At 47.2% G+C, this 22,740-nt stretch overlaps 1 protein-coding gene across 5 annotated transcripts in view; it reads right to left on the reverse strand.

The window, feature by feature from the left end:
- Positions 1-22,740, reverse strand: part of FCSK (fucose kinase) — a 1,510,689-nt gene that overhangs the window by 188,088 nt on the left and 1,299,861 nt on the right. For all 5 annotated transcript variants that reach the window (XM_069654984.1, XM_069654992.1, XM_069654977.1 and 2 more), the window contains one exon: positions 1,474-1,573. In XM_069654984.1, the coding sequence (XP_069511085.1) occupies positions 1,474-1,573 (100 nt within the window). The remainder of the gene's footprint in view (positions 1-1,473; positions 1,574-22,740) is intronic.

The raw sequence follows: 22,740 nt of genomic DNA on the forward strand, positions 1-22,740 counted from the left end.
ACAAGAACCCTACATCAACCAGATTTCGCTGTATTTCCAGTTCATCTTGGTTTATTCTAACACTCTCTAAGTGCTTGTGTAGTGGCTAGAGAAGATTAATGAGAACAGACACAGTTTGACATAGTGCCTTATCAAGGGATGAGGAATCAACCAAAGACTAGTGAAACAAAAAGTTAAAAATGTGTTGCACAATGCCGTGACAAAGCTTCAATACAAATTCACAAAACCTTTATCAAATTGTTAGGATAGCAACTGAAGAGCAAATGATGGTGCTCTTAATTGTTGAATCCACTAGGGATTTGACACTGAACACCTTAAATCAATCACACTTGGAGTCTCATTAGAGTAAGTTCTCTGTTCCTCCATTTAATAGGTGGACACATTATGCTCAAACCAACCCATATGAGTGCTCTGCTTTACTCTGTTGCAGTCTGCAAAGTACATGGTGACAGGATATGAGGGGTCCACTTTTCTAACAGCTCAGAAATGTCTGGCAGTGCAGAGTTTCCACTAACAGACAGTACTTCCGATACAGATGTTCATGCAACGACATGTCAGAGACGTAAGACAAATTCAGAGTTGCAACTGGTATCGCTTATCATTTCCCCAAAACATGAGGGTACTCGACAAAGGCTTAGCGCTAAGATTGAATTCACAAACACAGTACTTCCAATATAAAAACAGCTCTTCAGTTTCCCACAGCCAAGTGCTGAATTATTATTAAAAAAAACAAGAGTTTTCTATGTGAAATGTCCCCAAACCCCACGCACAAGCGGAGATATATTCAATGTATATGAATAATAATATAGGACTCATGAAGGAGACCAGGATGGTCATCAAAAAGGGTTGAGAAAAGGACAGCCCTCACACAACTTAACTCAGTAGAACCTAACTTGATGCCAAGCCCCGCCTCGGAGTACCTTGTAGGACCCAGTCACCATGCTGACCTCAACCACAAAGAGGAAAAAGGACCAGCACATAGATGCACAAGCAGCACACAGGGCCTAAAGACATGCACATCAATAAGGTAGATAAACCAAAATCTGGAGATGCAATATGAGGAAATATGTTGTAGACTTTAATAGAGGTGTCAATGGATGGAGCTTCTAAATTAAACCCATACAGAGGAGATACTTGTTTCTTAACCAGTGGTTCTTGCAGGTCGATTCCTTGCTATCCATGGTTAGTATATAAAGAATTAAAGTAGCCATATGTTTTAAGGGAAAAAGAGAACAATTCTGCAAAATGTCTATTATTTCAACCTATTTAGAGAATCTTGAGTGGAAACAACAAGAGAAAAGTAAAATGCCAGCCCATGTGACTTCATGGTGTACCCACTTTACCCAGTGACGCACTGTAATGGACACAAGCCAGACATCTAGATGAGCAGAAGCTGTGATGGCCTGTCAACTGCCCTCTCCATGGTATTTTGTCTGCCATTATAAAGGAAGCAAATGCTTTGGTGATTGTTACCTTGGCTGAAGGCTCGGGCACACTCCTCTGCGTTGCTCACCAGTGCATCAGTGTTCTGTACGATAGAGGGCAGCCGGGCATACCAGTTCCTCAGCACGTCCTGTAAGTAAATGGAAGTGCAATAGTATGCCCAGTTAACAAAAACGTGATGAATTCCCTCAAGCATCCCAGGTTAAAACAGAATATTTGGGATACATTACACCCAGTTAGGATTGAAAACCATGCATAAACACACTTCTCAATGCTGGTACTTATTTGTAACAATGAAACATGGCCCACTCTAACAGCCTTGAAGCTACAGCTCACATATACAACCAGTCACATTGTACGGTGAGCGTTTGGTGAGAGCGTTAATTCTGGGCTAATCTAAGCTGCTACATACCCTCCCTCACACTGTTATCATGTAGACAGGCTAGGTGTCGAGCCTGTGTGATGCTGTTGAGACCCTTGTCACTGGCAATTCACAGGTATGAATCTCATTAGGGCCAACTCAGCTCTTTTTCATGAGCAATGTTTTTTGGCCTGTGTTCAAGCCCATCAACTGAATATAAGCATGCTCACAGTCATTTCCATATGTCCTTGTTTCACCCAGGGTAGTTATGCTCGAGCAGCCATGGCACACAGCCCCAGTAAGATGTGGAGCAACAGAAATACAGTATAAGAAGCTATTGGTTCAAATAAAGGAATGTCCATAGAAGATTATAATTCAATATGTACTATCTACTGTTGTAGTTAAGTAAGAATGTTTATATACACTTAGCAGATATGTATTCCATTCACAAGCCTCTGTTCATGTGATAGATCAATATCTGGTATTGGCATGACCACTTGCGTGTAACCTAGACGTTTATCCCAATCTGGGCTAGAGTATCCAAAGATCCGCTCTATGCCCGTCTATGGGAGTGTTTACTCTTAACTGTTGACTGTTATTTATTATTATTATTTTTTAATCTTTTCATTAATTTTCCAAAACTGTGAACATATCCCATTAACACCAATGTATTGACAGGTTTCATTGCCAATGCAACCCCTCTCCCGAATTCCCCCCCCCCCCCGGACCCTTCATAGAAGCAGACAATCGACGCATACAGGGAGTAGCTGTGTTATACCCTATTACTCTAACATAAATCCAATAGTTTCAAGCGTTGTGGGCACCACTGCACTCTATAGTATTCTCTAAGAAATGAAAGAACCTCCGTCCAGTCGGTAGCAAAGCGAGTTAGGTTATTGTTCATGGCATAAGTTGCCCATTCTAACGCCACAAAGTCCCAAACCTTACGAAGCCAGTCCTGCACTGATGGAGTCTACATTCATGCTTTGCTTTGACATCTAGGCACATCCCGCCAGGCTCCACAGTCCAACCCCAGCAACACTTCCTCCGGGGGCACCCTTGCCTCTTCCCCAAAGGCCTGTGCCTGCCTCTCCTGTACCTTCCTCCAGAATGGCACTATTTTAGGGCATCTCCACCAAAGGTTGGACCATGAACCTACACCCTCTGACCCCCTCCAGCATGTCCACAGGGACTCAGGTAGATTTTGTGATGTCGGGCCTGAGTATAGTGCCACCTAAATATTAGTTTGTACCAGCATTCCTGCAGTTGTGATGCCTTCACCAACCTGGGGACTAGCCTCCACATTCTCTCCCACTCCTACCTGAATTTTTCCCGACCAACCGACATCTCGCATCGCGCCTTGTAAGGCCACAATGGGACGATGGCATCATCCATAATTTTATAGAGTCCTGTTAGGAGGCCCTTTGCCCAATCCTGCATAGTGAAGAACATTTCAAAAGGTTTAAGTTGGCAAGCAGCTGCAGCCTTGTTATCCAGATTGAGGATCCAGTGCCTAATCTGAAAGTATCTCGGCCTTTCAGTTTCATTTACTTCGAAACACTGTTTACACTGTTTACACTCCACAAAGGATCTCATGACTTGACCCTGAAACATGTCGCGAAGCCGGAGACACCCACCTTTTTGCCACTGGGGAAATGACCCTGGTTCTGTTCCTGGTGAGAAACCTGGATTATTAAAGATAGGCATGAACAGGGATGAGAAGGTTGTAATCCCATATTTCCTGGTAATTTAATCCCATATATCCGCCACCAATTTCGTAATGGCGCTTAAGTACATATGTCGATGCCTGTCCTGCCGCGGTAGCCATAAAACATCCCTCAAGTCATGCCTCACCGATGCTCAGTCCATTCCTACCCACAATTTCCCCTCCTGGGCTGTAAACCATTCCCTTATTATCTGCAATTGGGACACGTTGAAGTACAGTTGGAAGTTAGGAAGCGCCATCTCTCCTTCCCTCCTTGAGGACATTAATAAATTAATCCTGGGTCTCGAGCCCACCCATATGAAATTGCTGTTAGTTTCCCCAGTTCACCGAAGAAGCTACTGGGCACCGCCACCAGCAGGGCCTGAAACAGATGAAGCAACCGAGGGAGCGTCACCATCTTAGCAGCAGCCAGTCTGCCGACCCATGAGATCCCAAGAGTTCTCCATTTGTAGAGGTCAGCTTTGATAGTTGATAACATACCAGCCCAAGAGTTTCGGCGTTATGTGTATTCCCAGATATCGAATCCCTGCGGGGCTCCAGATGAAAGACGAGGAGGCTTTCAATGCTGCCACTTCTCTCCCCCCACCGTTAGCTTTAACAATTCGTATTTAGTTAAGTTAATTTTCAAGCCTCCCCAAAGTCAGAGAGCCCCCTCTACAGCCCTTCAGCAATGTCCCCGGGTTCGTAAGTGAAAGTAACATTTCATCTGCAAAGGCCACTACTTTATGTTGGAACCCGCCAAAGGGAATTTTGTGGAATTCGCTGGACTACCGCAGGGTCTGTAGCAGCGGCTGAAAGTAGATTGCATATAGCAGATGAGAGAGAGGGCACCCTTGCTTGGTCCCTCTACTGAATGTGAATCTCCGGGATAAGGATCCATTGATGAGGATCCACGCGGCATGGGTATTGTATTTGGCCTGGACCATCCAGATAAAATCCCTCCCCAGCCCCATCTTCCCCATCACTTGGAACATGAATGACTATGCTACTCGGTCAAAGGCCTTCTCAGCGTCAAAAGAGAGGAGGACTGCGGGGGTCGAGGTCTTATGGGCTTTCTCCACCAGGTGGTCGATGCGTCTAATGCTGCCAAATGTTTGACATCCGTGTACAAACCCCGACTGGTCAGGATGGATCAGGGACGGCCGATAGTCCTCCAGCCTGTTAGCCAGAATTTTTAGTATAAAGTTTGGCATCGCTATTGGCCTGTAGGAGCTAAACCTGCCAGGGTCCTTATTAGGTTTGGAGATGAGGCTAATTTTTGCCTCCTGCACTGATGTCGAAGTTCGATCAGAGCCGTGAAAGTGGTTAAAGAGCCCTGTTCGACATGGGACTAGGAATCTTGTGAATGTTTTGTAAAATACTGCATGAAGCCATCTGACCCAGGCGATTTGTTCAGGGTTAGTGTTTAATAACCCTTCTTACCTCATCTTCTGATATTACTTGCACCAGTGCTTCCCTCGCCTCCGTTCCCATCGTGGCAGGCGGATCCTACTAAAAAATTCCACCTGAGACTTGTCTAAGGGTCCTTCAAATGAGTACTGGTTTGCATAGTAACGGGCGAAGCACTCCTGGATGTCCCCCGTGAGAAAGTGACAGAATCCTGCTAGTTTGTTGTTGAAGTGACAGTTTTGGTGCCGGCTGCTCCACTCAATAACTGGGTCAGATGCCTATCAGCCTTACTGGCATTGGCATAGTAATGTTGGCTTACAAACAATAAGGATCTCTCTGCTTTCTTAGCTCTAAAGATATTTAACTGATCAACTGCTTGTCTGTATTCTCTCGTGATATTCCTGGCAGGAGCTGTCGCAGATCGCTTCTTAATATCTTCCACCACAGCCTCCATCTGCGCTTCGAGAAGTCTCATTTGCGTGTCCCTCTTTGCTTTAGCGGCAATACGTTCTCTGCTGATGGTAGCCCCAACAGATGGTCTCCCCCATATCCGATACCCTATTGACTTCGAAGAAGTTAGTAATCGTTCCACCCTATTCCCTCCTGATAACAGGGTCACACAGTAGCCCACCCGGTACCCTCCAACCCCAGATCCCTGGTTTACACTTAGAGATGCGTAGGTTCATTGTAACCACTGCGTGGTCGGCTATGTCTGTAATTTCCCCCAACAGGGGGGATGAATACCACACAATAGATTCAGGATTGTGAGCCGTGCACTTGGGAGAAAAAGGTATAACCCTCTCTGTTCCCTTGTACCCCCTCTCCAGGCATTCCGGAGGCCCAGGGCTTCATATTTGTCCTGTAGTGATTTGGTGGCCACCCCTCACCCTCTTATGCGACGACCTCCCTGCACTCCTGTCTAGTTTCCGTGACCAAGACAAGTTGAAGTCACCCATCAATATAATGAGTTCCTTCACAAACCTCTCAAGTGTGAGCACTAGATCTCTCTGGAAAGCCTGCTATCCTACATTGGGGGCATAGATTGAGGCTATTGTGTAAGACTCCCTCTCGTAGTCTCCTATTACGATAATGTACCTGCCTCCTTTGTCTGCCCTAGTTTCTGTTATCCTGAGGGTCCACACCATCGTGGAGAGCCAGAGCCAAACCACATGTCTTATTAGGGCCAGAGGCATGGAAGATCTGGGAGAATCCCCCAGACGGAGTTTCGCCAGGTCTGTTTGCAGGAGATGGGTCTCCTGGACAGCCAAGACATCCGGGCCAGATTTCCTAGTGTAGTGCTCCCGTTTTTTCCTCTTGAGGGGGGAGTTTAACCCCCTTACGTTATGTGTTGCCCATTTGAAGGTGGCCAGAGACACTGCAGCCGCCCCAACCTTCTCCCCAACCAGCCTTCCCTCCGTAGCCTCTTCTTTCCCACCGGTCCCCCAAACCTGACGTCAAGCCGCGTCGTGTCACCCCTGTCCCTGCCCCACAAGTACCTCCTTCCCAGCCCACCTTAGCACTGGTCCCCAAACTCTGGTGCTCCCCCGCCCACAGCAATGTACCCCTACCACCTCCCCCAACCTGACCCCCAACTCCGGAATTCTCCATCCCTCCTCCCTGTCACCTTCCCCATCCCCCTCCTTCCTCCTCAATTCCCCCTTCCGTGTGCTCTCACACTCACGGAAAACAAGATGGAACAACCTCCTGTGCTCCAACAGCCCTACTTCATGCGTTCAATTCCCACCACCCCTCTGATGTACAGCAGTAAGCCTGCCGTGCTTCACTATCAAGCTTCATTTGCTTGCTCCCACCTCCCCGACTGTCATGGGATGGGATGGGATGGGGACCCTGTAAGGGCCTTGGTCTTGAGCGGCTCTCAGCCACCAGATGGCGATCTTCCTGGGATTCCTGTCTTGAGTCAAGTTGCAACAGTGCGACCCCATCCTCGATGCACGTTATGCGTTTCTGCACTCCCTCCCATTCAAATACCAAACCAAAAGAGAAGGTTCATTTGTAACAGATTCCTCTGTGGGCCTATTCCCTGACCACCGGGCCCATCTGCCACCTCTTGAGTATGGTACTCCCCGCCAAGTCCTGGTATAGCTGGATTGGGGCTCTTTGATATGTCAGCATCTCCTTTGGCCGTGCTGTCCATAGAACTGCCTCTTTCTGTGAGAACTGCGAAAAAACGCTAGGACATCCCGTGGCCTGCCATTAGAGCCTCTCATCACCATAGCCATTCTGTGGATCTGGTTCAGACCCACCTCCTCTGGGCTCGCATCTTCTAAGATGTTTGAAAAAAATCTTCTGAGCCTGCCCCTTGAGCTCCTTCTCTGATATTGTCTCGGGCAAGTTTTTGATCAGAATATGAATCCTCCGTAACCTGTTATACAAGTCCGCCATTTGCAATTTTAGATTTTTTGTGGCTACGTTCAGCCGTTCAATAGCCTTGCTGTGTTCTTTTGTGTCCGTCACCATCTCCTGAAGACCCCTCTCAAGGAGGTCCGTGCCTTCACCTAGTTGGCCCACTTCTTGTCTTATTTGTGACAGCGCCGTACTAAGGTCTGATCTCATTAATTGAAACTGTTCTTGAAAGGCCTTGGTCAGAGATGATTGTATGTTCATCAGGTCATTATGTAGGTCCTGATTCCCCCACCCCAGTGGATACCCCCATGTCTGCCATGTTAGGCACGGTCTTGCATGCTCCCTTCCCCTCGCCGGGGCCCCATAAGGTAGGAAGGGTCTGCTGTGGCAGCGGCCTGCTTCAAGGACTTGGCCTTTGACATTCACCTAGCTCCCCCAGGGCCCCAGACATTTAGCAATTTCCTGCGCTGGGGGTCTGCCTCGCTCCGACTTCCAGTATCCAATCTATGAACTTGTGATGTGCTTCTTTGTTCCTCTATGGACATGGGGGCGCGGGCGGAGGGAGCGCAGAGGCCCACCCCACTATCATTCTAAGTATCTGTTCAGTGGACTGTGATGTGCTACTTCAGGTCCCTGGGCGGACGGGTGCGCAGCATGGGGGAGAAGCCTGCCCGGGACCTCTGACGCCTGATCACAAGGATTTGTTCTCAGACTCCCCGGCTCCTCCCTCCTCGCTCGTGGTCATCCTCTCCTGCTGCGTGGCTGAAAGGAGCCGGGAAAAGTCAGGCTCAGCACTCCAACATCTGCTGGGTGGAGAGGCAGAGCCAGGCAAGGACGCACAGCAGACACAGCCCAGATTCCGCTATGCTTTGCCGGATGTGGGTCAGGGTACGTCCTCCGGCCCATGACGGTTCTTGCAGCTTCTAGGCCCTTATTTGCCCTGGGGCAATTTCAGGCTTGTTGCTCCGTAGTTCTCGCTCTTTGAACGGTGGACAGTTCATCCACACTGGGGTCGATGGTCCCCTGCACTCCTCCTCAGCTCGCAGGTTGAATTAGTAGCTTTGGGGTGGTGTGGAATCCTTGGAAAGTCTGCGGGCTTGCAGAGCGGCTGATGGCACGCTACCTGATGCCAGAGGCCATCTTGAATCCGTGACATGCAGTTTATAGATGACTTTTTACATGTGTAAAAAAGTCATGATCGTGTCAGCGGGAACAGACACACCTCCCAGAAGTTGGGAAAGGAGGTTGGGGGGCCCTGTCCCTGTTACCCCCTGACGTGCCATGCATGCCACCAATGGTACCCTGCTCAGTGACACAATGCCTCTCTGTAGTGTTTTTGGCCAGTGTTCTGGCTTTTCTTTTTCAAGACAACTCCCAGATGGCACCTGGGGGCAACCAAGAAAACCCAGACCTGAGCCAGGAGAATTAAATCAAGATCGGTCATGGAATGGACTGGGAATTTCTTTGCCAAACAGACATGAGAAACTCAACACCAAATGTATATAACGAACAGTACGGCAACAGAAAACAAACTGGCAGTGAGAATAGACTGCAGGGGAATAAAAGTATAATCTGCATTTGATACAATCATTATTTCATCAAAATACTCATATCCACAATTAGATTTAAAAAAATGTTCCCCACAGAATTATGAAAAATTCCATCTTTTCATTCCTCTTTAAAGCATCCCAATTGATTTAATATTCACATTTTCTCCCAGAAAAGTATGCATTATTATTAAAACTTGCACCAGTGCAATGGAGAGTGATGGGGAATGATCGCTCATCAATCTGTCCCAGAACCTGTCTCTATCCAGACTCTCATCTTACGGCACAAATTTACCAAATATTAATTTCCTCAGTTTGGATGTTTCTGGGCAATTAGTTAACCAGTGCTTCAGAGTCCTTAAAACGTCTGGACTTTCACAAAGACAGCAATTTAATTAATTCCTTTTTTATCCTCTAATGGGCCCCCACCTTATAGTGTACCTAAAGTAGTGTTAAAGCTTTCATAAACTGGAAAAACAAAAAATAAATATATCAGGAAGTACACAGTATAAAAGGGGAGTGACTGAAAGACAGACTGCCGGGATTGCAGGTGTGATGTCAGGATGTATTGCGTTGGACTGAGAGACCAGGTGGAGGATGAACAGATGAGAAGAGTGCTAAAGAGCCAGTGGCAGGGTTGGACAGAGTGCAGGTGAGGTATTGGTAGTAAGAGAGAGTGCTACCAGTTTGTGATAGTGAAGCGGTGAGTGAGTGTTTGTGAGAGTGAGGTGTCACAGACGGTATAGAAACACTCAGAGAGCCTCCTTACGAGTTGGACGGTATTCCGGCAGTAAATTCGCTGGTATGTCGCCCAACAGAATTACTGTTACCGCCACTTGGTCTGGCGGATGTACCACCGGATTACAAGTGGTGGTGGCGTTGTTAGTCCTCATTAATTTGAGTTCATATGACTCCATTGGGGATTTCGTCAGAATTACTGCCACAGTAATTCCTCCCATTTTGCCAGGTTTTTGTCGTAACATGGGAGAAAGTACTTCCAGAATTATGCTGGAGGTAAATCTCCCACTCCAGGACCAAACTCGTAGTATGGTGGAGCGGGAAAAGTGGTGATAATTCCCTTACCGACACTTTTCTCCCGCTCCGTCATACTTGTAATGAGCCCCAGAGTCTTTGAGACAGTACAAGTTTTTTTTTCTTTCTTCTTTGTGGGGGCATAGGGCCATCCCTCTCTCTCATCTTGCCACAACCCTCCTCCCTAACCCACTCATAAATATAACCCCCGGGTTAGTGCTACCGACTGTTGACCCCTACTACCTAAAGCTCTGTCTTCTGCCAATGGTGGTTCCCTGACTTTATAACTCTCACTACTTAAAACAAAGATTAGCGTTCGAAGGGGAGTTTGTTTCGATAGTCTGTTTTAAACCTACTGTTAACAAAACTGTAATCCAATTGCGTAGTAACCTCAGACCTGTTGCTCTATCTAGTTATTGGTGCATTCATGCAGCAATGTCATTGCCTCATTGTATCAGTTCCCCCCATGGTCACACACTGCAGGCTCTTGGAGGTCAGGGAGGTGTAGAGCACTTGTCTCGGTTGGTTCCACCAATTCAAGGGAACAGGGCAGAGATTGCATGGTCCCCGTCTGGTCCAGATACTCCAGGATTTTTCTTATCAGCTAGTCAATCGATATTACTATTTTTTGGGGTTCATAGCGCCCCAAATTCGGGCTTCAAAGCATATCAGTTCTGCCAGTTTTTACCCAGGTAATCAGGAGAGCGATGAGGAATCTTTAATCATTTTTCCTTGAGATGTAACACACCAAAGCCCCCCTAGGGTCTAGCCAGTAAAACTGTTCCTGGTTTAGAGAGGTGCAGAGGTGGGAACAAAAATACTAAAAACAGGTAGTTGTATTTTTGATCAAGGTGGAATTCTGAGACAACTTTCAGAAGGAAGGACGATTTAACTTGGTGACTTTCTCCTTACATAATTGTAGAAAGGGGGGAGAAATCCATAGGGCCTCTAGTTCAGAGACCATTTGTGCTGAGGTAATGGCAACCATGATGGCAGTCCTGAAGGGGAGAGAGGTGCCAAAGCACAGGCATCTATAGGCTTGATGAAGATTGTCAAGAACAAATTAAAATCCCAGGTTTGAATTACAAAGGGATTGCTTGGGAGGGAAATATACTAGTAAGGCCCTTAATGAACTGTAGTACAACAGCAATGGTAAAGTATGAAACCTTTAAGGAATCCTCTTGAAAATAGAGAGAGGCACTAAGAAAGCCCTAAGGGTACCAATGTTGAGGCCACCAAACTTGGCCATTGATAACAAGAACACCAGAAATGTAGCAGTGGTGTACCACATGGGTAGAGCTCTCTGTCCAGGCACTTGCGCCAGTGAAAAAAAATATATGGCCTTGGTGGATGGGTGCCTCACAGACAGCATCACACCAATAACCCACTCATGAGCTCCCAATCCTTGTCCCTCAACCTCTCAATAGCCAGACATGAAGTTCCAGGTTCCTGGCATTGGGGTGAAACACAGCTTTACAGGTCCTCAGCGCCAAATCCACAGTGATCAAGACCATGATTGTTCTGCTTCAACTTCCCTAGCACCAAAGGAATCAGTGGGAATGGAAGGAACACAAACATCTGGTCAAATACCCAAGGGTCCAAGTGCATCGCCCAGGTCAGTACAGCAGAGAAATCAGAGAGCTGAATATCTTGCATTTCTTATTGGTTCTGGTCATTAACCGGTCGATTTGGGGTAGCCCTCACATGGAGAAGACCTCCTACACAATTTCCCCATTCACCTCCCTCTCGTATGGCACCCATGTGAGCCTACTCAGTTCATCCGCTGGTGAGGTGAGAAGCGATCACATACACAGCTTGAACCATGCCTCACCACCTATTGTGTTGATGTAGTGCATAACTGTGGTCTTATCCATGAAGACCTGGACAGTTGAACTTATGATTGATGGTAAAAAAAAAGTCTGCAATGCCAGACAAACCTCCCTTCCACAGAAGGCTCACTGAATGATCCTGTAGATGACCTCCCCATCCTGTCAAGAACACATCCACAACCAGGGTGACCATCGGCCAGAGCTGTTAGAATCACTCCCCTGATGGCAGTTTGTCATTGATACCCACCAAAGCAGGTCATTGGAGACCTGTGTGAGGACCAGGGTAATGCTCCTCATGCCCCTGTTGAACTTAGGCCACTGGCGTCTCAGGGAACACTGCAGAAACTGCATTCTTGCTTCTGGGACAATGAAGATGCAGGATGCCATGAGCCCTAGCTTCCTCATTGAAAGTCCCCCCTTTGGGATGGAGGGGACTACCATGGTTCTTATACTTGTCACTCTCTCTTGTGGAGGATAAGGCATGCCTCGGCTCCATATCCAGGACTGCCCCTATAAACTGCAAGCATTTGAAGGGGGTCAGAAAGGACTTCCAACGTGACCCTCACTAATCCTACCTCTCCCCTTCAAGAAACCTTCACTGCCATACATAATCATATGGCAGAGCAACGTAGGGACTCTCCCACCTGCAGCAGTGATACATTTCCCCCTCAGAATTCATACATTTTGTATGTAATTATTAGACTGAATGTGAGAAATGTATGCAAATATTAAGTTATTAATGAAAAGCAATTTATACTTCAGTGGAAGGTGGGTATGGGTGTTCTTATTTCATTAGTTTTACAGTGTTGCTTTTTTGCTGCATATGTATAATTTTCTGTCAAAGTCGTGTTGCTTTTAATGATTTGTAACTGCCGTGTAAGATTGTAAGATTTTAAGACGTCACTGACTTGTTCATAAGACCTGGACAAGCATGCCTGCTGATGTATGCTCTGCAGGTAGTTCAAAAGATGGAAACACCGTCCATTCTTTCACATTTAGTTAGAGATGAGCACAATTGCTTTTTATTCCAAATTGCACGTGCTACTTTTTGATTTCTACATATACTTACACAGCCTACATACATCATTTACATTAAATTATCTGCAGTATTAAAACAGCTGCAGTATTGATAATAGCCCATACCACCAGGCAAGTCTGTTAAAAACATTTAACACAATCACTTGCGAACAGCCCCGGATAGAGGTGGAAACTGTTAAAATATGCTTTTGAAAGGGATTAAATTGACACTTTTCTTCAAAGCATTTTTTCACTGGTTTAATTGGCAAAACTGGCTACATCAAGTGCATGGAAAACATTTTGCTTGCTAAATCCTTACGACCAATGTATATCCATTTGATACGTGGCAGCATTCATTTACCTATGTTGTGTTTAAATGTAAATTTATGTATTTGGCACTGGATAATTACAAGGCGATTAATTGCTTAAACATTGTTAAGAGGTTATTCTCTTGTTTAGGTTTATTAGAATATTCTCTCCATCTTACACTACTAACTTCTCAGGTTAAGGGAAACTTAAAGAGTGCTTATATGGAAATCAAGTATTCCTCTTTCATGGCTTCTTGTCAACTAAAATCATCTATAAGATCTTTTATTCCACATTCATAATTTAAACCATAAAGGGTTTGTATCTAATTCATCTTCGAGAGGATACATAACTTTGTTTCACATGAACCCATTACCTCTGGCTACTAATGCAGCAAAATGGTCTCAGCATGGGAGAATGTTTCCATATTGCAGTCCCCAAATGGAGGAAAACACTTTGCACTTTGTTTTTTGTCCCCTCTATGAAATTCCTAAGTCAAGGTACTTAAAACCTTCGCTTAGGTAACATAGGTTTACACAATGTCATGATGCATTGCATTTATTGCATTATCTTTTAGAAGCTAAGGACATCTCACTGAAACCCCCTATAATCTCTCACAATTTAATTCGTATTACACCAGATTATATTGGTCGGAACTCCCAGAGCCGCACCTTCAACGGGAATACCTGGACTCGGTCACCCTCCCACATTTGACACAATTGGAAAGTGAGCAGCTTGAACTTAATATAACTCAAGACGAGGTGGTTCGGGTGATGCGCTCCCTTGCCTTAAACAAATCCCCAGGTCCAGACGGTTACCCAGTGTCCTTTTATAAAACATATGGCATTTTATTAGCTCCCAAACTAGCAAAGACCTGATGAACTGTGCATTATATCGATGAATGTGGATGCCAAGATTTACACAAAAATCTGGGCCAACAGGCTAGAAGATCTACTTTCCCCGTTAATATACACAGATCAAACAGGTCTTATTAACAACCGTGAGACACACGAAAATATTTGTAGAACGTGTCACATATTAGAAAAAGTGGGGGGGGGAACCCGGCTGTCCTCGTCTCTACAGACGCGGAAAAAACCTTTGACAGGGCACAATGGTAATTTCTCTTTCTCCCCTTGGTAAAAATGGAGTTTGGCCCCAAATTCATTGATAACATTCGGGCTAACTATAGACATCCTGTTGCGAGATTATCATTCAATGGCCACTTGTCCCTCCCTTTCTCCTTGCAACGCGGGACTAAACTGTATGCAATTCATTTGGAGCAGTTACTGGCCAAGAATAGACAGGCTGAGGATATAGGGGGAATCTACTTCGCGGGTATCTCTCACAAAATCATGGCATAGGCTGATGATATGCTTCTGCTGGTCTCAGATCCTTTAACTACATTACAAGCGGCAACACGAGAATTTTATGAAGTTCGGGAAGGTCGCAGTCTTGAAAATAAATGAAACTAAGTTGGAGGTATTAAATCTATCCCTCTCCTCTGAAGAGGTGCAGGAATTGAGGTTGCACATACAATGTGGGTGGGTGCAGGGCTAGATTAAATTGCTCTGGGTCTCAATAACTCCTCGGATTGAAGGACTATTTGAAGCCAACTATCCTCTTTTTATGAAAGAAATGAAGTCACAACTATTGAGATGGGGTCCCATCACAATCTCTTGGTTAGGAAGAATTAATACAGTAAAAATGGTTACACTTCCCAAAGTGTTATACATGTTCCAGGCATTATCTATCCAGGTTCCCATAACATTTTTCCAGAAGCTGCACAGAGCAATCTCTGCATTCATCTGAAACAACAAAAGTCCACGGGAAGCTCTTAGTACATTAATGGCAGCTACAGAGAAGGGTGGGCTAGGTCTCCCACATTTTTTAAAAATATTACCAGGCAGCTCAAATTAGATTTCTTAAAGATTGGTGCGCTCGCGACATGGAGAAAAGTTGGGTACAGATGGAGAGTGCAGTGGGGGCCCGCGGCTAGGGGATAAAGTGGGCTTGCTTAAACATGATCAACCCCCTAATTATGCATGCAAGCGTGATTATGCATCTGGTGGAAGATGTCTGGGATATAGCAGTTAAGAGGTGCCAACTGACGACGTTTCCCTCCCTCCTTACACCGATATTTGTTAATACTCAATTCACCTCAGGTCCTGAACCCAATGCACTCACGGAATGGAAACATGCGGGTTGTGAGAGGTTCAGAGACATGTTTCAGGGGAATTACCCTAAAACTTTCTTGCAATGTAAGCAGGATTTTGGTATAAGGGAAACCAGTCTATTTCAATACTTCCAAGGTAGATATTGGATCCTAGCTCCACCAGTTAGTAAGGCAGCAGTGAGAGATCGTACGCCCTTTGAAAAATATGTGACATCTAACCCAGGGAATACAGCCCTCATCTCTAACATACACAAACTGTTGGTCGACAAACCCCAGAGACTTTCATTGAGCTATAAAATACTTTTGCAAAGGTAGCGGGTGCCCCTCTCTCGAAAGAACAGACTTGATAACCTGTTCAGTGGTTATTAACCACTTGAGAGTTCGCAGCCACTGCTTTTACTCACTGTGCCTTTCACAGATGGGAAATATCCATTTGCATATCAGTCTTTGTCCTGCCCAGGGGCAGTCCAGCACCGAAATGCAATGGCAATTCCAACCTGAACGAGAGTACCACCAGCAACCCCATACACGTGTTTCACCCTTGTTGGGGATCATCAGTGAGGTGAAGCTGATGCCTCTCTAAGCACAGTGAGAGGGAGACCACATCTGGTTGCCCCCAGGAGACCTAGGGTTACCAATCCCAGGTTCCTTGAAAAATAGTTTTGCAAAGGTAGCGGGTGCCCCTCTCTCGAAAGAACAGACTTGATAACCTGTTCAGTGGTTATTAACCACTTGAGAGTTCGCAGCCACTGCTTTTACTCACTGTGCCTTTCACAGATGGGAAATATCCATTTGCATATCAGTCTTTGTCCTGCCCAGGGGCAGTCCAGCACCGAAATGCAATGGCAATTCCAACCTGAACGAGAGTACCACCAGCAACCCCATACACGTGTTTCACCCTTGTTGGGGATCATCAGTGAGGTGAAGCTGATGCCTCTCTAAGCACAGTGAGAGGGAGACCACGCCTGGTTGCCCCCAGGAGACCTAGGGTTACCAATCCCAGGTTCCTTGAAAAATAGTTTTGCAAAGGTAGCGGGCGCCCCTCTCTCGAAAGAACAGACTTGATAACCTGTTCAGTGGTTATTAACCACTTGAGAGTTCCCAGCCACTGCTTTTACTCACTGTGCCTTTCACAGATGGGAAATATCCATTTGCATATCAGTCTTTGTCCTGCCCAGGGGCAGTGCAGCACAGAAATGCAATGGCAATTCCAACCTGAACGAGAGTACCACCAGCAACCCCATACACGTGTTTCACCCTTGTTGGGGATCATCAGTGAGGTGAAGCTGATGCCTCTCTAAGCACAGTGAGAGGGAGACCACGTCTGGTTGCCCCCAGGAGACCTAGGGTTACCAATCCCAGGTTCCTTGAAAAATAGTTTTGCAAAGGTAGCGGGCGCCCCTCTCTCGAAAGAACAGACTTGATAACCTGTTCAGTGGTTATTAACCACTTGAGAGTTCGTAGCCACTGCTTTTACCTTTTTTGTATTTTTGAAAGGAACTTGGAGTTGGTCACCCTAGGTTACCTGGGGGCAACCAGACGTGGACTCCCTGCTCACTGTGCTTAGAGAGGCTCAGCTTCACCTCACTGATGATGCCCAACAAGGCTGAAACACGTGTATGGGGTTGCTGATGGTACTCTTGTTCAGAGAGGAATTGCCATAGCATTTCGGTGCTGGACTGCCCTTGTGGGCGGGACAAAGACTGATATGCAAATGGATAGTTCCCATCTGTGAAGGTACAGTGAGCAAAAAGCAATGGCTGCGAACTCTCAATGTGGTTAATAACCACTGAACAGGTTATCATGCCTTGTTCTTTCGAGAGAGGGGCGCCTGCTACCTTTTTTGTATTTTTGAAAGGAACTTGGGGTTGGTCACCCTAGGTGACCTGGGGGCAACCAGACGTGGACTCCCTGCTCACTGTGCTTAGAGAGGCTCAGCTTCACCTCACTGATGATCCCCAACAAGGCTGAAACACGTGTATGGGGTTGCTGATGGTACTCTTGTTCAGAGAGGAATTGCCATAGCATTTCGGTGCTGGACTGCCCTTGTGGGCGGGACAAAGACTGATATGCAAATGGATATTTCCCATCTGTGAAGGTACAGTGAGCAAAAAGCAATGGCTGCGAACTCTCAATTTGGTTAATAACCACTGAACAGGTTATCATGCCTTGTTCTTTCGAGAGAGGGGCGCCTGCTACCTTTTTTGTATTTTTGAGCTATAAAATACGTTGGCACTTGACATACCGGAAGATGATTGGGAAACACTATAGAAAGCTATACCCAGACTTGCAAGGGATATCCAAATAAGAGAATATTGGTATTAGTTAATGTGCAATGGCAGTATACACTGGCCTGCTTAAAGAGAATGAAACCTTCCATTTCAGATAAGTGTTGGAGGGAGTGTGGTGTGATTGGTGACTAGAAACATATGGTGGAGTTGTCAGAGGTTGGAGATTTATTGGGAAGAGGTTAATAAATGTATGGTACAAATGTTTAGTTTTCAAGAACCTGGATCCTTGAAATCCTGTCTTTTGGTCTTACTGGAAGAACATTTTCGACATGGCTCTGAACAAGAGATGAAGGCATTTGTTATACTACAGCTGGCAGCCTTGCTGGTGATTGCTCAAAGGTGGAAAGCGAAAGAACAACTGCACATTAATTAATGGTTTTCGAAGATTTTGAATTTTGTGGCCTTAGAAAAGGTTACATATTCTATACAGGGGCAACAAGCCATATTTACAACGGACAGGAACTTGGTGCTGAACTTTCTGAATGACGATTATAATGTAGCGTACTGTCCTCAAAAACTTTGTATGTTGGGAATTTATTGATGAGGTGTGTGAATTTGGGTCGAAACTATTTGGTGGTCTGCCCCATAACTTATTATTTAATGTTAGAATTGTCGTTGGCTCTAGGTATGGAAACAGCCTGTGCTAGGCTCTGTTGTTGTCCAAGTCTAATGATGGGGTTTATATGTTGCAAGATCACAGGAGCTGTCGGGGTTTAGCCAGAGCCCCAAATGTTAAGTAGAAAAAGGAAGTTTTCTCCTGGTTATCTTGCTTCAGTGGTTCAAATAATAGTTCTAACACAGTAGTTACTGCAATACAAGTTTTGCTTTTATTTGTGCTAGTGCTGATTTGTTTTTAACATTCAGTTGGTATGCATGGAGTACATTTACGGGGAATTGTATGCCTGGTTTGTCAGCCGACACGCGTCAGAAATCATAACTGAGCCCTTGATCCACTGAACCGTAGTGCCCCCGAGACTCCCCTGCACGTGCACTGCATCAATACAAGGGGCAGGGGACAGACATCCATTGCCATGGGACAGCTACGAAGAGTGTGCATGAATAAACCCCCATGACCATGTGCATGGTGCATCCCCATCCCGCATGTGATGATGGCACACAAACATTTCCGTACAGTGTTCCTCTACACTCAGACATTCCACCAATCACTACATGGGGATTGAACAAAATGCAAGTGCCATGCATAATCGCTACTGCCTACAATCCCACTTGATGGCATTAACTGCTTGATACTAATGTAGGCTGCCCTGAACTCAATCCACACCCTATGTACCCCACAGGCACACAGCGATCTTCACGGGATGACGGTGAGGAGGCCACTCCATCACAGCACCGGAGGCAGCGTACCTCGACCAGCACCACCACCCTGCAAAGGGGCCGCCCGGAAGCGAACCGACGCCGGACACATTACCAAACCGCAGCCCAACCAGACTGCTGCAGCACCCACATGGCCGCAGGGCATCAGCGCCTAGCTCACCCCAAGCCATCATGCAGACTTCCGATGCAGAGGGAGTCACCTGTGGGTCAGAGCCTGATGGGGGACAGACACCTCCAGCTGTCCCTCAGGCAGGACAGCTGCATTCCCCCACAATCAGCGACGCCCAAGGGATGTCCACACCACAGGGGAGCCCAGGGCCAGTCACACAGGGAGCACAAATCCGCACGCCAGAGCCTGATGTAGACACTCCATCATATGGCACTGCTGAAGACCGGCACTCAGACCACAGCAGCCCCATCCAAGCTGCCAACATGTCCACATGCAGCCCCCCCCAGCAGCGCACAACTGCCAGGCCGGTACCTGCTGCACCAGGGGTACCTTTTGTCACGGGAGCAGTTGTGATGGGACGTCTGGACATAATTGAGGCCAAACAGGCAAAAGTGGAGTCCATGGCCAAAGTGCACAGCCGGCACATCAAGACCATCAGCGTGTCCATACGGCATGGCTGCAAATACATTGCTCGAGACAACACGCACACACGGACAGTGGTGGAGCAATGCACCTCAGCCCTGACAGGTTTTGGCCAAAGGGTACGGGAGTTGTGCTAGGCAGTATCTGCACTAGCTGAGCAGACAAGGGAATCGAACAACCTTCTCCGTCAGCATCTGCAGGTCACCAGGTCAGTCCCATCAACCTCCACTACACCCACAGAAGGATCCCTTGAGCCTTCACCTAGGCGCCGTTCATTGCGCCACCTGAGATCCCAAACACCAGAGGGGCCAGGACATGGAAAGCACCTGCGACCATCATAGATGGACATGGCATTGTTGTGGGGAGTTAACTGGGGGGAGGGGGGATTGTGTGCTGGGTGTTCACTGGGGGGAAGGGGGGATTGTGTGCTGGGTGTTCATTGGGAGTAGGGGGGATTGTGTGCTGGGTGTTCACTGGGGGGAAGGGAGGATTGTGTGCTGGGTGTTCATTGGGGGGAGGGGAGATTGTGTGCTGGGTGTTCATTGGGGGAAGGGGGGATTGACATTCTTTAAATAAATCACGTTCAAAATTCATACAAAGCATGGACAGTTGTGATTAAGTGCTCTTTAATGTTCAAGTGACATGTGCAAAATGTAGCCATCACCCGTATCAAAAATAATTCTCAATCAAGCCCTGTCTGGCCAACCTCCCCTCCCTCACCCCATTCCTGTGTGCACGTGCAACACCTTCTGGCACATCATCATCTTCACTCCCATCCTCAGGTGGCTGCACATGAGCATCGGGGGGGCAGTGGCACATTCCTGCGACAGCAAATGTTGTGCAGCATGGCACATGTAAGTACATTTTTTCCAACTTTTTCAAGTGCATTCATCAATGCCCCTCCCGTACGGTCTAGGCACCAGAAGCGTGCCTTCAGCAGTCCAAGTGCCCTCTCCACGCAGATGCGTGTACCTCCATGGGCAATGTTTTATGCCTGCTCAGCTGCAGTGTGTGGATGACGCACAGGGGTCATGAGCCATGTGTACTGGGGATATCCAGAATCACCTGCAGGGGAGAGAATGCAGGTATAAGGACAAGGTAGGTTCAGTGGGTGCACAAGGCTCAGTCATCAGTGACATTGTCAGCAGGATCAAGTTTGTGTTGTAGAGGTCATGCTATCTCATTGCAATGTTGGCATCCACCCTTTGACTTCCAGGATATGCATGGCGTGAGGTTGCCATACAGCTGTGTATCTATGTATATGTGAGTTGTTATGTGCACCACACTCATGAATTACATGTGACCTACTTATCGTTTGGTCACTTACATTGTGGAGTGTGCTGTGCTAGGGGCAGCATTGAATCAATGGAGTACTTAAAACTTGCAACGCCTCTGTTTCTAATTGTAACAGTACTCTGTCCCTTGTCACTGGAGGAGTTGACCCTTCTATCTGCTTGTGCATGCAACATGTGGTTAGCTCATGTGTCATTGGCATTCCCTTTGGCTGCTGTAGCATTTGCTGGTTGGCACTATTATGTACAGTTCTCCAGGCATGTGATTGGCTAATCAGGGGTCAGTGTTTCTGGGATGTACATTGTCGTTATTCAGACTACTTTTTGTGTTTGTTTAGTGCTTTTGTGGATGTGCCTACTATCGTGTAACATTGGCATGACTGTCAGGTGGCCAGGGTGGGATGTCTGTTCTGTGTCAGGGTGGGAAGCTATACTGCAACACACACAGGAGGCTTTGTGGTAGTAGGCCTTCCATATGTGACTGTGCTGCCACATGTCTACGCTATACAGACTGTGTGTGTTCTTCTGTGTTGGACATGTCCAAGGGTTCTCGTGCAAGGTACATGCATGGGAATGTTGCAGTGCTGGTGCTGCCTATTGGCATGCAGGGATTTCACTGTCTATGACCAGCCCCATCAGATGTAATTCAACATGCATTACGGACTACATTTGTACTCACCTAGCATCCATGTGTTTTGGCCTCGGTGCCTTTCCATGTATGTTGGCAGGGTACTGTTGCGCAGGACCATGGAGTCGCGGGTGGATCCTGGGTAGTGGGCACAGCAGTGGCTGATGGTGAGGTCAGGGCTACAAGTCATCTGCACATTCAGGGATTGGTAATTTTTCCGGTTTCTGTAGGCTGCCTCGTGTGCCTGGGGTGGTACGAGTGCTACATGTGTGCAGTCCAGTGCTGCTATAACATTCGGAAATTGGGCAATGGCATGGAATTGACCCTTCAGCTGGTTCACCTGTGCCTGTGTGGCTGGCAATGCAATGTGCTCATTCACATGGATCAACAGTGCATCCAGCACCTGTCCCAGCATGGCACTGAAGGTGGACTGGTCCATGCCATGCATCATGGCAACGGTGTGTTGGTAGCTTCCAGTCCCGAGGAATTGTAGCATGGACACAAGCTTCACAAGCGGGGGCACTGCTGTGCTGATGGCTATACGGCTGCCGATGTCATCCTGGATTGTGTCCAGCAACTGGGTGATGTTTGCCCTGTCCAGCCTATACTCGGTCACCAACTGGCCATCAGTCAGGGCCCAGGGTGTTGGCCTGACCGTGGGGATGGCTGGCCAACTTGCTGGTGCTGCTCTCCTCCTCCTTCTCCTCATCCCCACCACCCCCTGCGCTCCCAGAGCCCTGGCCTGGTTGGCTGGCCTCTGTAGCTCCAGGCGCAGCAGGTAGATGTCCACATCAAGGCTCCCGGCTCCAAATGGCAGCATGGTGTTTGGAAGTGTGTGTTGTGCATGGGTGGGTCCTTTGTATGATATATGATATGATATGATAAGGCATTTATAATGCGCCCATACCCAAGTGTTTCAGGGCGCAAAGAGGCAAGGGAGGGGAGGGGAAAACAGTGGGAAACAGACAACGATCCTACTAGGCGAGGTGACATTCAGATCGGGCAAGTGGGGGAAGGGAGAGGGGGAAAAGTGCAGCGCAAGGGATGGAAAGAATAAATAAGATAATAAAAGCAGCCAGATGGTGGCAAGTGCAGGGTAAGCGCAGAATACGTGCTGGTAGGGGACTGTAGCGATACAGAAAACAGTCCCCAGGTGCGATCGGTTGCCAAGAGGGGCGTGGCAGAAGTGCAAAAGCGGGCCCTGGCCTGGACCCAAGATCAGAAAGGATGACCTGGCGACCAGTGCAGATTCAGCCAGGAGTTTCAGCAGGGGAGAGAAGCAGAGAAAGCAGAATCAAAGAGGAAGGTTTTGAGGTGTTTCCGGAACCGGAGATGGTTCTCCTCAAGTTTCAGGGAGGCAGGGAGGCTGTTCCAGAGGGAGGCTCCTGCTGAAGAGAGAGCTCGACCACCCACTC

Source organism: Ambystoma mexicanum, chromosome 1p (assembly GCF_040938575.1).
Source record: "Ambystoma mexicanum isolate Mex_15411 chromosome 1p, UKY_AmexF1_1, whole genome shotgun sequence".
NCBI lineage: Eukaryota > Metazoa > Chordata > Amphibia > Caudata > Ambystomatidae > Ambystoma > Ambystoma mexicanum.